Source organism: Periplaneta americana, chromosome 14, assembly GCF_040183065.1.
Source record: "Periplaneta americana isolate PAMFEO1 chromosome 14, P.americana_PAMFEO1_priV1, whole genome shotgun sequence".
Taxonomy (NCBI): domain Eukaryota; kingdom Metazoa; phylum Arthropoda; class Insecta; order Blattodea; family Blattidae; genus Periplaneta; species Periplaneta americana.
The window spans coordinates 39,772,702-39,787,394 of record NC_091130.1 but is presented as its reverse complement, the minus strand read 5'-3'; the positions used below and the strand labels follow the sequence as shown (position 1 = coordinate 39,787,394).

The 14,693-nt window shown below is 37.1% G+C and overlaps 1 protein-coding gene across 4 annotated transcripts in view; it reads left to right on the top strand.

Annotated features, from left to right (window-relative positions):
• Window positions 1-14,693, top strand: part of Shab (Shaker cognate b) — a 560,996-nt gene that overhangs the window by 251,018 nt on the left and 295,285 nt on the right. For all 4 annotated transcript variants that reach the window (XM_069845212.1, XM_069845209.1, XM_069845210.1 and 1 more), the window contains exon 2: window positions 10,757-11,683. In XM_069845212.1, the coding sequence (XP_069701313.1) occupies window positions 10,907-11,683 (777 nt within the window). In that variant the 5' untranslated portion in view covers window positions 10,757-10,906. The remainder of the gene's footprint in view (window positions 1-10,756; window positions 11,684-14,693) is intronic.

Below are 14,693 nucleotides of genomic sequence, written 5' to 3'. Positions count from 1 at the left end.
GTTCAGTTATTGAAAGTACAATGTTGGCAAACAAATGCTAGTGAGATGATAAAAACAAACAAATGCTAGGGATATGATAAAAAAATTGTAGGATAAGCAGCCATGATTAGTTGAAACACGTCATTTCATACCGTTCTGTTGGTCAAAAGTAGTATGACGTAATAAAAGTGTACTTACTTATGGCTTTTAAGGAACCCGGAGGTTCATTGCCGCCCACACATAAGCCCGCCATCGGTCCCTACCCTGAGCAAGATTAATCCAATCCCTACCATCATATCCCACCTCCCTAAAAAAAAAGTGTAATACCTAGTCGTTGTAAATGGTTATGTAAAATATTAAATTATATGATTCATGAAAAAGAAAACATACTATTATATCTTATTTAAACATTAAGGCCCGTATTCAGAGGCATTCTTAGCGCGGACTTTCGGTGGATGATCAGCGAACTAACGTTTTTCGTATTCATAAACGAGTGTCAGCGATATGATATGATATGATATGATATGATATGATATGATATGATATGATATGATATGATATGATATGATATGATATGATATGATATGATATGAATCCTGTTTAGCACGCTCGTAGCGCGGGCTAGCGAAATGTCTATGAATAGCACCCTAAAAATTTATGAGCACAGGATGTGTTAAACACTCGTTATGAATAAAACAGAGAAGGAAACGTTAAAAATATTCAAAATTCTACAAGATATCAGAGAAACTAGCTTTTCCTACGAAAATTACACCGCAACTAAAAATATAATTACCCGTAATAATAAACCTTTATTTCTTTTTGGGGGGGGAGTCCAAATATTGTTTATAACCTAGAAGTATTGTCTAATAACTATAATAAATTCCAGTAGAAAATTTATTTGGGATATATAGACATTACATTTTGAATTTTACTAAATTTATACACGCGAAAGATGTAGATACTCCAACCTAAACAACAATTTGATCTACATACACTCTACCATGCGATTCTTTGACGAAAACGTTATTCTTATTCTTATTCTTATTCATGTTTAGGGAATTAGGCTTTTCAATATTCTAAAATGCCTTTGCAGAACGAAAAGTTGCATTTGTTCGGTTCAAATTTATCCAAATTTAAAGGACAAACTAAAATCCTTTCAATCATTTATTACTTATCACAATAGACTGCTCTCTTAAATTGACTAAGCAGTTTAGGAAGGAAATCGGTGGCTTTCCGCTATGAGATTTTTCATATAAAATAATTTTTATTTCGAAAAGGAAGCAAAAACAAACGAATTTTAATTAAACTTTTTTGTTTGAAATATCTCAAAGAATAAACTTCTAAAATTAATGACATTACTTCTAGGAGATGAAACTACATCAAACAGGGGCTAGAGCTTGTCTCTTCATGAAGTTCGAAGGCACTTGATTAATGCTTTATGAAGTTCCGAATTATGTACCTATAAACTGTTTCATAAAAGCTGGTCGTTCAAGATATTTCTAGGATTTTCCTGAAGAAACGGGTTTCATGAAAAGCCTACTGCACATCCCTAGACAAACATAGAATGTCTGTCGAACATAGAATGCCAACTGACGTCTACGTGAGAATCTTGGAAGATAAATTGAGTTCCCCTGTATCTTGACAACACACACAACCAATTGTCAGCCAGCTCAGAACGAGACAATAGAACACGTAGCCTACATTGAGACTGTTGGAGATGATGAATTTCTGCAAACACACTTGAGCTGCAAATTGCGAACTGCAGGTCTCGACTGTAATGAGAATAGATCCACGAAGCAGTCAAGTGGGTGGCGAATGACATGCCTACCACAGCTAATTGTCTACTAATGCCACTTTTAGGGTTCCACTTACTTACTGGCTTTTAAGGAACCCGAAGGTACATTGCCGCCATCACATAAACCCGCCATCGGTCCCTACCCTAAGCAAGATTAATCCAGTCTCTATCATCATATCCCACCTCCCTCAAGTACATTTTAACATTATCCTTCCATCTACGTTTGGCCTCCCCGAAGGTCTTTTCCCCTCCGGCCTCTCAATTAATACTCTGTATGCATTTCTAGATTCGCCCATATGTGCTACATGCCTTGCCCATCTCAAACGTCTGGATTTAATGTTCCTAATTATGTCAGGTGAAGAATACTTTGCGTGAAATTCTGCGTTGTGTAACTTTCTCCATTCTCCTGTAACTTCATCCCGCTTAGCCCCAGATATTTTCCTAAGCACCTTATTCTCAAACACCCTTAACCTATGTTCCTCTCTCAGAGTGAGAGTCCAAGTTTCACAACCATACAGAACAACCGGTAATATAACTGTTTTATAAATTCTAACTTTCAGATTTTTTGACAGCAGACTGGATGATTGAAGCTTCTCAACCGAATAATAACAGGCATTGCCCATACTTATTCTGCGTTTAATTTACTCATTTATATTTGTTACTGTTGCTCCCAGGTATTTGAATTTTTCCACCTCTTTGAAGAATAAATTTCCAATTTTTATATTTCCATTTCGTACAATATTCTCGTCACGAGACATAACCATATACTCTGTCTTTTCGGGATTTACTTCCAAACCTATCTCTTTAGTTGCTTGAAGTAAAATTCCCGTATTTTCCCTAATCGTTTGTGGATTTTCTCCAAACATATTCACGTCATCCGCATAGACAAGCAGCTGATACAATATTATAACAGTCTACTAATATTTTCTGTAAAGTATTCTAACAGACTTACTTACTTACTTACTACTTCTAAGAAACACGAAGGTTCATTCCTACCCTCACATAAGCTCACCATCGGTCCCTATCCTGAGCAAGATTAATCCAGTCTCTATCATCATATCCCACCTCCCACAAATCCATTTTAATATTATCCTTTCATCTACGTTTGGCCTCACCGAAGGTCTTTTTCCCTCCGGCCGCACAACTAACACTCTATATGCATTTCTGGATTCGCTTATACGTGCTACATGTCCTGCCAATCTCAGACGTCTGGATTTAATGCTCCTAATTATGTCAAGTCAGTTCTCAATGAGCAAGCAACCGAGTAAGACGTGAGTGACCGCGAGCCTGCTAACTTAGCAAAGTGCGGTTGTAAGCCGCTTCATAGTGCGTGACAAGTGAGGCGAAAGAGCGGTGGAGAATGGATACCACAAGTTTAAAGGAGACCACCAAGAGTATCAACAAAAAATTGGAAGATCTGCAAAAGGAAAACAATATATTAAAAAAGAAGGTGAAGTACTTAGAAGAAGAGAAAAGGAGGAATAACTTAATTTTCTTTGGTATTGAAGAACAGGAGAAAGAACAGTCTATGGACACGTATGAAGTGATATTAAACGTGTGCTGGGAATGGTTAGACATCGACAACGGGAATGGTGAAGTGAAAGAGGTGTATAGAGTGGGGCATGGGGAAAATAGGCCCATATTGGTCCGACTAGCAAACCGGATGATTAAGGAGAAAATCTTAGATTGTAAGAAAGCATTGAAAGACTCGAACATTAGTATAGATGAAGATTTTGAATACGAGGTGAGGTGTAGAAGGAAAGTGTTGGTGCCGTTTATGAAAGCAGCTAGGAGTAATGGACATTATGCAAAATTAATCAAGAACAGATTGAAAATTAACGGGGAGTTATTTGATGTGGAATTTTGTTTGGAAAACTTGAATGCGTCGGAAAATGGAGAGAATATTGACGAAAGTAAAAGATTAGAGATAAAGGAGAGAGTTAAAAAGATTGTTAATAATAATGGAAGAAATAGAAAAGGTAAAGTTGCGGATGACAGGAGGTCAGTGACTCAAGAGATTGCGAGGGAAGAATGTAGAAAGAATCCAGCGTCATCAAATTCCACTCAGGCGGTGCACTCTAAGGCAACGACTGCACCATCTGGTAGACGACCAGCAATGACGTCACCCCAAGGCCAAGCCAGCGGAATAAGCATAGTATCAGATGGCAACAGGAGTGGAGAAAGGCAGAAGGGGAGAGAGAGGAAGGCTGAATCGACGAAAGAAGAGACGGGTGAACGAGAAAGCGAAACAAGTGCGGGGAATAGAAGAGGAAGTAGTGAGTGTGTAAAGCGTGCCAGGAGTGAGAAAAGAGGGGGCAATACTGGACAAAAACCTGTCTATAATCTGAGGAAATGGTGCATCAGTGGGTTGAAATAATAGTAGGTTAGCTAGGAATGGTTAAATGGAGGTGAACTGTAGTTCTTTTGTTCCAGTGTTAAATTGTGTTATAAATAAAGTGAAAGCAATGTTGCCAGGATACGAGCGCTAATGTGTGGTGGAGAAGTGTTTAGTCAGTGAATATATTATTAGTTCAAGTTTGTAGTGAAATAGTCAACAAGGGTTAGGTCTTTTATATTAAATAAGTTATGTGCATTGTTATTTAAAATATGAAATTAGTTTGGGAGGGAAGAATTATTAATTAATTTTAGAAATTATTTTTATAATTTTTTTAAGGGAACTGAGAACAAGAGAAGGGAAGTAGAATAATAGTGGATAAAGTAAAATGATGGTCAAGTGAAAATGAAGGGACATCAAAGACATGGCAAGAGCAGGCTTCAAGGATCAGTACACGTCTTGTTTAAAATTGTAAATAGTGCAAGTAAGGGATTGCTGGCCCGAATATAGAAATGTGAAGGGCCAGCAGGACCGAAGATTTTTGAGAAATATATATCAATATCAATATCAATTACGTCAAGTGAAGAATACAATGCGTGCAGTTCTGCGTTGTGTAACTTTCTCTACTTTCCAGTAACTTCATCCCTCTTAACCTCAAATATTTTCCTAAGAACCTTATTCTCAAACACCCTTAATCTCTGATTATAATAGCCTACTAATATTTTCTTTAAAGCATTACAGAGGGTCGTACTGAAAGTAATGAGCAACACATTGCTATAATTTCAATTTCAACAATGTAACAAAAACGATTATATGATGATAATCTAAAGACTTTGCACAATGTATTGACATTTTATGAATACTAGGGAAATTTGGAGAGTAGAAATTATGTTGGCACAACTGAATATAGAAATGATGAGACATTGTTGCTAATGTTTTGTAAAATTTTCTCTATATAGCCTGACATTTTATTTTTAGATGCCGAAAACTGTATTTCGCGCCTTTTTTTTTTTTAATTTTAGAGCCTAATTTAGGTGGCGAAACGCATATTTTTAAGGATCTAAAATCCGATGTCTGGACTGATAACATAAGTGTTATAAGAGTTGCTTAAACAGGGACTGATAATGTTTCATTCCTTCTACCCATTTAAGCCATTTTATATACAACAGTACACGGATATTGGACAACTCAGTTATACAGTAAAATCTATACTAATGATAAATCTGTAGCCGAAATTTTTTCTGGTAATTTTCGATTTTCCAAAAATAATTGGTCCTAACATATATAAGTAACCACCCTGAAACCGAAAATCGCTTTTTTGACATTTTTGTTTGTATGTATGTCTGTTTGGATGTTTGTTACCTTTTCACGCGATAATAGCTGAATCGATTTATATGAAAATTGGAATATAAATTAAGTTCGTTTAACTTAGATTTTAGGCTATATGACATTGAAAATACGTTATTTAAAAGGCGGGTTATAAGGGGGCCTGAATTAAATCGAAATATCTAGCTTATTATTGATGTTTGTGAAATATGTTTCATAACAAACGTTTCTTTAAAAATGATTTCCGATAAGTTTTATTCTTTGCAAAATTTTCATAAGACTGATATTTAATGAGATAAATGAGTTATAAAAATTAAAATACAGTGCCATCTAAGGCGGTGTAATGAAATGAAAACAAATACTACGTCTATAAGGGGCCTTGGACAACAACAATCGAAAGCTATGAAATACAGCCTACAGAGAATGTTTCTGTGTTTGTATGAAGTAATATCGAAAGTTAAATTAACCGATTTGTATAATTAATTATTATTTCACCATTGGAAAGTATAGTTTCTCTAGATGGACATAATGCTATAATGTTATTACAGTAACTTCTGAGTGCTCTCTGGACCAAATGATCGCATTTTAATTATTTAAATACAATTTAAATTAAGTAACATATTAAACGATTTATCCTTCTATCAAACACGAATGTTCCCCGGATCAAACGTCCTATTTTAATTATGTAATTACTTTGTATTTATTTCTAACAAGTGGAGCGGAGCGCACGGGTACGGCTAGTTTAATAATAAAGCAATGAAATAACATATGAATACCAATACTATAAAAGGACTCAATGCAATTAACACAGACTATTAACAGAAATCATCTGGTACAATAAAACTAATGAAAATTGCTTAACATTTAAAATGAATTCAGTCACGGAAGTTCAAAATATTTTTTTTTCTTTTTTTTTTTAATGGTAAGTTTTCCTTTTATAATTTCTATCTCTAGACTTTAGTTCATTCTGGAAGCTTTCGTTGTTTACTTGTATGACGTACATATTACACACACACATTATCATGTTCATAGAGTTCGTTGATGTTCACTTACACCGATTATGCATCCACATGTTACACATATCATATCATCCATCTGTAGTATGCTACTAGTCAGCGATGTATGCAATGGAGAGGGAAAGAAACTGGCGATCCTAACCAACTATCTTCTGTCTTAGTTGCCACATGAGTGATGCCTTAATCACTTATGAGGTTCCAACCTGTCTTCGGAAAGTTGACTAAACAACATTATTCATCTCCTGGATGATGTGTGAATTATGTCAAAATTGCGGATTCTCAGTTTGTTCCTAGCAGTCCCTATACAGGGTGTCTCAGGAGGAATGTAAAATACTTCGGAATAACGTAGTTTGGGTTAACCTACATTGATTTAACCTAGGACTGGACACCAAGAGTGAATTGTCCTCTCTCACGGGAAGCCACATGACTTCTCTTCAACGTCTTTCTTCCCCGCCGAACACCGTGCTGCGTTGACGGATGAATATTAAGCGTCCCCGTTTAGAGTTTGGAATCGCTCCCGGTGCCCAGCCGTGATTTAACCTGATAGACGTAATTCCGAAACCTAACGATTGGGTAGAAATACTGGAAAGTCTTGCGGTTCGATGTACTATACTTGACATGTTACGCCGTATCTTTTGCACACGACAGCATCTGAGTACCGCAACGCCAACGCGACACAACAACTAAATACGCGTTCACTTGACATTTAATTCGTATATTCGCATAGTGAATATTCAGACATGCTTTTTGTTTATGGATTTTGTGATGGCAATTCATTGGCTGCCTCAATCGAAGGATATCATCTATCTGTGTGTTTTCCCGTTTTCACCGGATGTTACCTAAAACTGGCAAGCTACCAAGTGTTTCATCGAGGTCTGAAAGACAACCGGTACCGGTATGTGGTATGAATTTATAATTTATGCGATCCATAAGAAAGGCAACCTTAGTAATTTGTCTTGTGCAATTAAGTTCGTAATTAATTATGAAATAAACTTATTGGAACAACACAATATGCAGCACTTTCAATAACATAACATATTACAATATTCTTAAACGTAGAAATTCGTCTATAATGCCTTTCTCAATTTAAAAGTTTGTCCATCAATAATATCCTAACCGTTACATTTCGAACACAGGTATATCACGTTAAGTCGGTATAGATTAATACAAACTACATTATCTTTAAATATTTTACACTCCTCCTGACACGCCCTGTATAGTATTGACTCAAAATTAATTATTCACAGCCACCGGCGTGGCTCAGTCGCTTAAAGCGCTTGCCTGCCGGTCTGAAGTTGCGTTCGGGCGCGGGTTCGATCCCCACTTGGGCTGATTATCTGGTTGGGTTTTTCCGAGGTTTTCCCCAACCGTAATGTAAATGCAAGGTAATCTATGGCGATTCCTCGGCCTCATCTCGCCAAATATCATCTCGCTATCACCAATCTCATCGACGCTAAAAATAACGTAGTAGTTATTATATTGTTATTATATTGTTTATTGTTAATAAAATAACATTGACAAAAATACAATCTTATTTCTTCCCTGAAGGAGTAAAAAAACTCGTCCTCAGGGAGATATCTAAACACAAAGATAATTTTTTTGACACAAACTGGGTCAAGAAAAAAAATTACAGGAATATATTAAATTTAAAAATACAATTTCAATTTTAACAATTTAAGCCATACAAATACATGTACATATTAAATCAATATATATTCTTTAAAAATTAAATTCCTAACGCTATTTTTTAAATTTCTGATACTAAAATTTTCCAAATTTGAGTATTTATCAATTATTTTATTGTATAACCTTGTACCAAAGTAGGTGCCATGGCTCAGAGCTGTGCTTGTGAAACACTTTGGTTCCTCTAGTCGTATAAAATCGGATCTTTTAGTTCCATATTTATGATGATACAATTTGAATTTATTACGGTTTTTATGTATGAAGATTAATAAGGCAATATAATAAATTTGTTTGATTTTCAAAACATTAAAATCAGTAAACAAAAGCTGAGATGAGTAATCAATTGGTTTATTAAGGCATATTTTAATAATTCTTTTCTGAATAAGTATTAGTGGAGTGAGATTAGAATTACAAGCATTTCCCCACCCTAAAATTCCATACTGGAGAATGGATTGAAATAAAGTTAAATAAATGAGACGTAAAATATTAATTGGTACATATTACCGAAGTATAACAAAGATATAAATTGTTTTACGTAATCTATTGCATAAATATGTAATATGTTTGTTCCATCCTAAGTGTTGGTCGATTGTTATGCCTAAATACTTAACTTCTGAGGATTCGGTTAATAATTCGGTTGATACGGCGTTGTTAAATAACCAACTAAAAAAAATAAAAATAAATAATTATTCACAGAAGACAGAGTTATAGCACAGTCTAGTATATACAGTCACGAAGCTCAATAGGTAGTAAATATGCATCCATAGATAGTTGCTAACCACTAGGATCGCTAATATCGCTTAAGTAGAGACAATGCGAAATGGTACCGGCATAGTAAATTGTTCCAAGCATCCTCACAACTCAAGCTTCGTGACCGTATATACTAGACTGTGGCTATAGCATTAAATACAAAATATTTCTGGCAGATTTTCCCACCACTTCAACAGATTCTAGGAGTTAGTTAGTCGGAAGCAGCTGACAAAGTTAGTAACACTGGAGAAGGATTAAGTTGAATGGCGGCCAATTTGCAGACCAGGGGCCCGTTTCACAATCCTTACAAATTACAAATTAACAATTTACAAATAACAAGTAAAAGTTTACAAATGCTTGTAAATTGTGTTTCACAATGCTATTTTATTAGTTTGTAAAGTCTGACGAACTTTACAAAATCAGCTAAAGAAATTTACAAATACGCATTATTGGTTACACAATATCGCCAACGACATTTTACAAAAATCTCTAAGGAGCAGAGCTAAAGTCGCTGTATTTTTACTACTATCGATACATATGTTTATATTTTGTACTAAAATAGATTATTCTAAGCTTGCTGATTCATATTTCACCAACAGAAAATATAAAGCATTGTTAAAAAAATTAAAAGTATTTAGATTTTTATATATTGGCGACAATGGAGTTTCATGTGTTGTAATTGGTCGAGTATACCAATATGTCTGTTACTTAAATGACCAAAGTTAGCACAAAATTCAGTCAAATAAGTTAATTGTTAATTGATTGTTAATTGAAAGTAAATAACAGATTTGGTCCACGTACAAATATGCAATTTATAAAAACATACGATATCTAAACACAAAATCAGGTTAATTTTTTGTGTTGATCTATCAGTATTTATTAATGTTGCATTCCTAACCTCTTAAACATTAGTGATCCCATCAGCAGCATAAAAATTCTGTGCTATAGTAAATAACATTTTGGTGATCAAAAACCTGCCCCGAATTTAACTCTTTTAACAACATCAACTACCCTGTGGGCACACTGATATCCTAGAAATTCCATGCTTATCTGCTAACCCACGGAACTGACAGCTAGTATGCATCCAATGCAAAACAATACAGCTCTCGCTTTGAGGTTAGGGCATCACTTTTCTCTTTTGGATGTTGGATATGATGTCCCATATCTTGTAGGAGAGATTCCAACGAAACGGGACTCGAAACGACTTCAGAATACTGCGTAAGTAGTGTCGCTATTGCATTATTGAATTATTTATTTTCGATGCAAGGAACTTCTTTATTAAGTGCGAGTATTTATTAAATACAGTCTTCGTATATAAATACTTACGCGGTATTCTGAAGTATAGCGCGGGACTCATTCGAAACCTTTCATTAAATTTATACAATGATACGAACGTGTTATTAATTCTTGCCCGGAGAATACGTATACGTCTTCGTTTGATTAGGCCTAAATTCAATATCTTTGTCTGAGTCATTAGAACTCCTTAATAACATCAAAACTGCTTTAGTTTAATTCTTAATATTATCCAGTTACTCAAAAATTAATTTAATAAGTATTTCTTTGTTGTATTTATTCATAATTTGTTGCAATATCAAACTTTACACGTCTCAGAGGTATTGTAGAAAATGTGCTAATTTTACAAGTAAAATTTACACGTTTGTAAAATTACTCTTCATTGTGAAACAGAATACTTGTAAAGTGAGCAAAATTTAATTTGTAAAGATTTGATTTCCTTTGTAAAGTTCAACATTACAAACAAAGATTGTGAAACAGAAGTTTACAATTTACAAGCAAAGTTTACAATTTACAAAGATTGTAAACATTGTGAAACAGGCCCCAGGTTTGTAACGGAGCGTGTGTTGCTTGTTGCAGATCACGATGCGGCAGAGGAGTGGCGAGAGCGAGTCGGGCGGGGGATGAGTTTGGGCGCCGCCAGCCTTCAGCTTTAGCGGCAGCAGCCACCACCACCTCCACCTCCAACTCCAACAGCAGAAGAAGAGACAACAGCAGCCGGTACCGTCCATGGTGGGCGACAGGGAGGGCGATGGGGTGGGCGTGCGTTGGGAACTCGGAGATCTCCCCAACAATACCGGCGGGGGAGATGACATCGGCGGCGGAGGCGGCGGTGGCGTTGGAGGCGGCAGTGGGGGCGGAGGAAGCACTAGCAAGGAGGTGCGGTACGCACCTTTCCCTATGTCTTCTCCGCCTCTCCCACCGCCCCCGCCTCCGCTGCCGCTCAACATGCAACAGCGAGCGCATTCCCGCTCCATGTCGTCGCTTCCCCCGGAGCCCTTCATGATTATGCGCTCCAAGGCGCTCAACCGACGGGTCTGTATAAACGTGGGGGGCGTCAAACACGAAGTGCTGTGGCGGACGCTGGAGCGACTCCCCCACACGCGTCTGGGTAGACTCCGCGACTGCAACACCCACGAGGCCATCACCGAGCTCTGCGACGACTACTCCCTCATCGACAACGAGTACTTCTTCGACCGCCACCCCAAGTCCTTCAGTTCTATTCTTAATTTCTACCGCACAGGGAAGTTACACTTAGTGGACGAGATGTGTGTGCTCGCGTTTAGTGACGACCTGGAATACTGGGGAGTCGACGAATTGTACCTGGAGTCGTGCTGCCAGCACAAGTACCACCAGCGCAAGGAGCACGTGCACGAGGAGATGCGCAAGGAGGCCGAGTCGCTCCGGCAGCGCGAGGAGGAGGAGTTCGGCGACGGCAAGTGCGCGCAGTACCAGAAGTGGCTGTGGGACCTGCTCGAGAAGCCCACCACCTCCATCGCCGCCAGGGTAAGTGAGGAACTGCAAGGTCAGTACGCGCTCGGCATCCACTTAACCTCACACAGCTGTTGCCCATACTATTTCGTTGGGATTATTCCAAATATCAATAACTCTTGTAATCACCTTCTATTATAGTGAAGCCTTGGTTTTTCTGAACCGACGCATGCGAGATGCGAGGTGCGAGGCTTGCGTTGCACAAATCCGGACTACACGAGAGATAGTGAGTGGTTTCTATAATTGCGAGGTGGGCAGATCTCGCATCTCGCAGTTATAGAAACCACTCACTATCTCTCGTGTAGTCCGGATTTGTGCGAGGCAGGCCTCGCAACTCGCACGCCCCATGCGTCGGTTTAGAAAAACCAAGGCTTTGGGGTCACATAAGAACAGTTCCTAAACAGCAAATATTGCCGTCTTGTCAGTGTTGCCAACTGTTACTAGATATCACACGATCCTAAATACTAAATGACTTATTTACTTACCGTACGTTATGTTGGAAGGTTATTTTAAATAATTCAATAATTTGTAGCATATTTTCGTAGGCAATCTGTACGGAAAAGGGATCAACATGTCAATTATTTTGTCTGGCAAGACGAAATTCATTGGTTTGACTAAACAATTGACTCACGAGACATAACCTAGAAATGTATTTTGTTTCACGACATAAAATTATTAGAACTAACTCCGAAAACTTACCTGACTATAGTCTTGAATTATAACCACAATGCAACACATAAAATAACTATTATGTATTAATATTAATATTGATATTAATTAATTATTAGTATGTTCAAATTTCACTAGCTTCCAGTAACCGGCTCAGAAATTTAGTACAATTTTAATTTCATCGCCGCCAGGGTAAGTGAGGAACTGCAAAGTCAGTACGCGCTCGGCATCCACTTAACCTCACACAGTTGTCGCCCATACTATTTCGTTTGGATTATTCCAAACTCCAATAACTCTTATAATCACCTTCTATTACAGTGAGGGCCACATAAGAACAGTTCCTAAACAGCAAATATTTCCGTCTTGTCAGTGTTGCCAACTGTTACTAGATATCACACGATCCCACGTACTAAATTACTTATTTACTTACCGTACTTTATGTTGGAAGGTTATTTTAAGTAATTCAATAATTTGTAGCATATTTTCATAGGCAAACTATACGGGAAAGGGATCAACATGTCAAGTATTTTGTCTGGCAATACGAAATTCATTGGTTTGGCTAAACAATTGACTCACGAGATATAATCTAAAAATGTATTTTGTTTGACAACATAAAATTATTAGTACTAAGCCCGAAAACGTACCTGACTATAGTCTTGAATTATAACCACAACGCAACACATAAAATACTTAACTATTATGTATTAATATTAATACTGATATTAATTAATTATTAATATGTTCAAATTTCACTGCCTTCCAGTAACCGGCTCAGAAATCTAGTACAATTTTAATTTCTTGGAATTCCAGTACCGACAAATATTGTCGATATTTGTCTCAGCTGCCAACATACCAGTTACAAAATCACTAACATTTGTAATATTTGTCAGTATCGAAATTCGAAACGAAGTTGGTGAAAGAAAATTCAACCTGCAAACTAGAAAATCACCACATTCCACTAGCATATGTAGTAATGGGGGGGGGGAAATGGTTAGGTTTCACTCTTAAGTTATGAAGTAAGCTGACCGGGAGTATACAAGACATCCATATGGAACACGAAACATGGATAGAACTATGTAAGAAGTCAAGGATACCTTCTGATATTCGCCAAAAATGTTGCTACGAATTTCTTTTGAAGAACTGCCCTATATTGTGATTCTTACAGCTATTGTCATAGTTCCCGCGCTCTAACATTCAGATAAAATGATAGCAGAGTAGTGAGTATACAGTGCTCTCCGACAATGCAATTCACATGCACGGACCAAGACAACAGCTATTATTAACCTTTAGGAGCCATGTGTACATTATAGTGGCCAGCTAGTTTATAGTCATGACGTGATATAATATGTTATAAATTATGTTATGTATTAAATACGTTGATATTCTTTAATTTTATATAACAATAAGGACATTGCACTTGATTAAAACAATATTTATCTGTATGATTTTTTTTTTCTTAAAAAGGAGCAAAATTATTTCAACTGCAGTCAACTGAAACCCCATCAGTTTCTATGCGTACCATTATACCGATTGCTTTACATGGGCCCTCCCCATCCTTTACCACAGGTTCAATTGACTGCGGTGTCCTGCGATTTTAGGCACGATATGCTGGCCGGACATATCTTGTGCGCCTTAAACCGCTCGGCTAACGAACCCAACACGACTTTACCCGATTATGCAGGTATACCAACCCCTGGTTAAGAGTTAGATATTTGCGTGCAAAATTGGTATAAGTCTTACGGCTTCTAAGGGTTACTTACTTACTTACTTACTTACTTACTTACTTACTTACTTACTTACTTACTTGCTTGTAAGGAACCCGGAGATTCATTGCCGCCCTCACATAAGCCCGCCATTGGTCCGTATCCTGAGCAAGATTAATCCATTCTCTATCATCATATCCCACCTCCCTCAAATCCCTTTTAATATTATCTTCCCATCTACGTCTCGGCCTCCACTCCCAATTAACACTCTATATGCATTTCTGGATTCGCCCATACGTGCTACATGTCCTGCCCATCTCAAACGTCTGGATTTAATGTTCCTAATTATGTCAGGTGAAGAATACAATGCGTGCAGTTCTGTGTTGTGTAACTTTCTCCATTCTCCTGTAACTTCATCCTACTTAGCCCCAAATATTATCCTAAGCACCATATTCTCAAACACCCTTAAGCTATGTTCCTCTCTCAAAGTGAGAGTCCAAGTTTCACAACCATAAAGAACAACCGGTAATATAACTGTTTCATAAATTCTAACTTTCAGATTTTTTGACAGCAAGCTGGATGATAAAAGCTTTTCAACCGAATAATAACAGGCATTTCCCATATTTATTCTGTGTTTAATTTCCTCCCGAGTA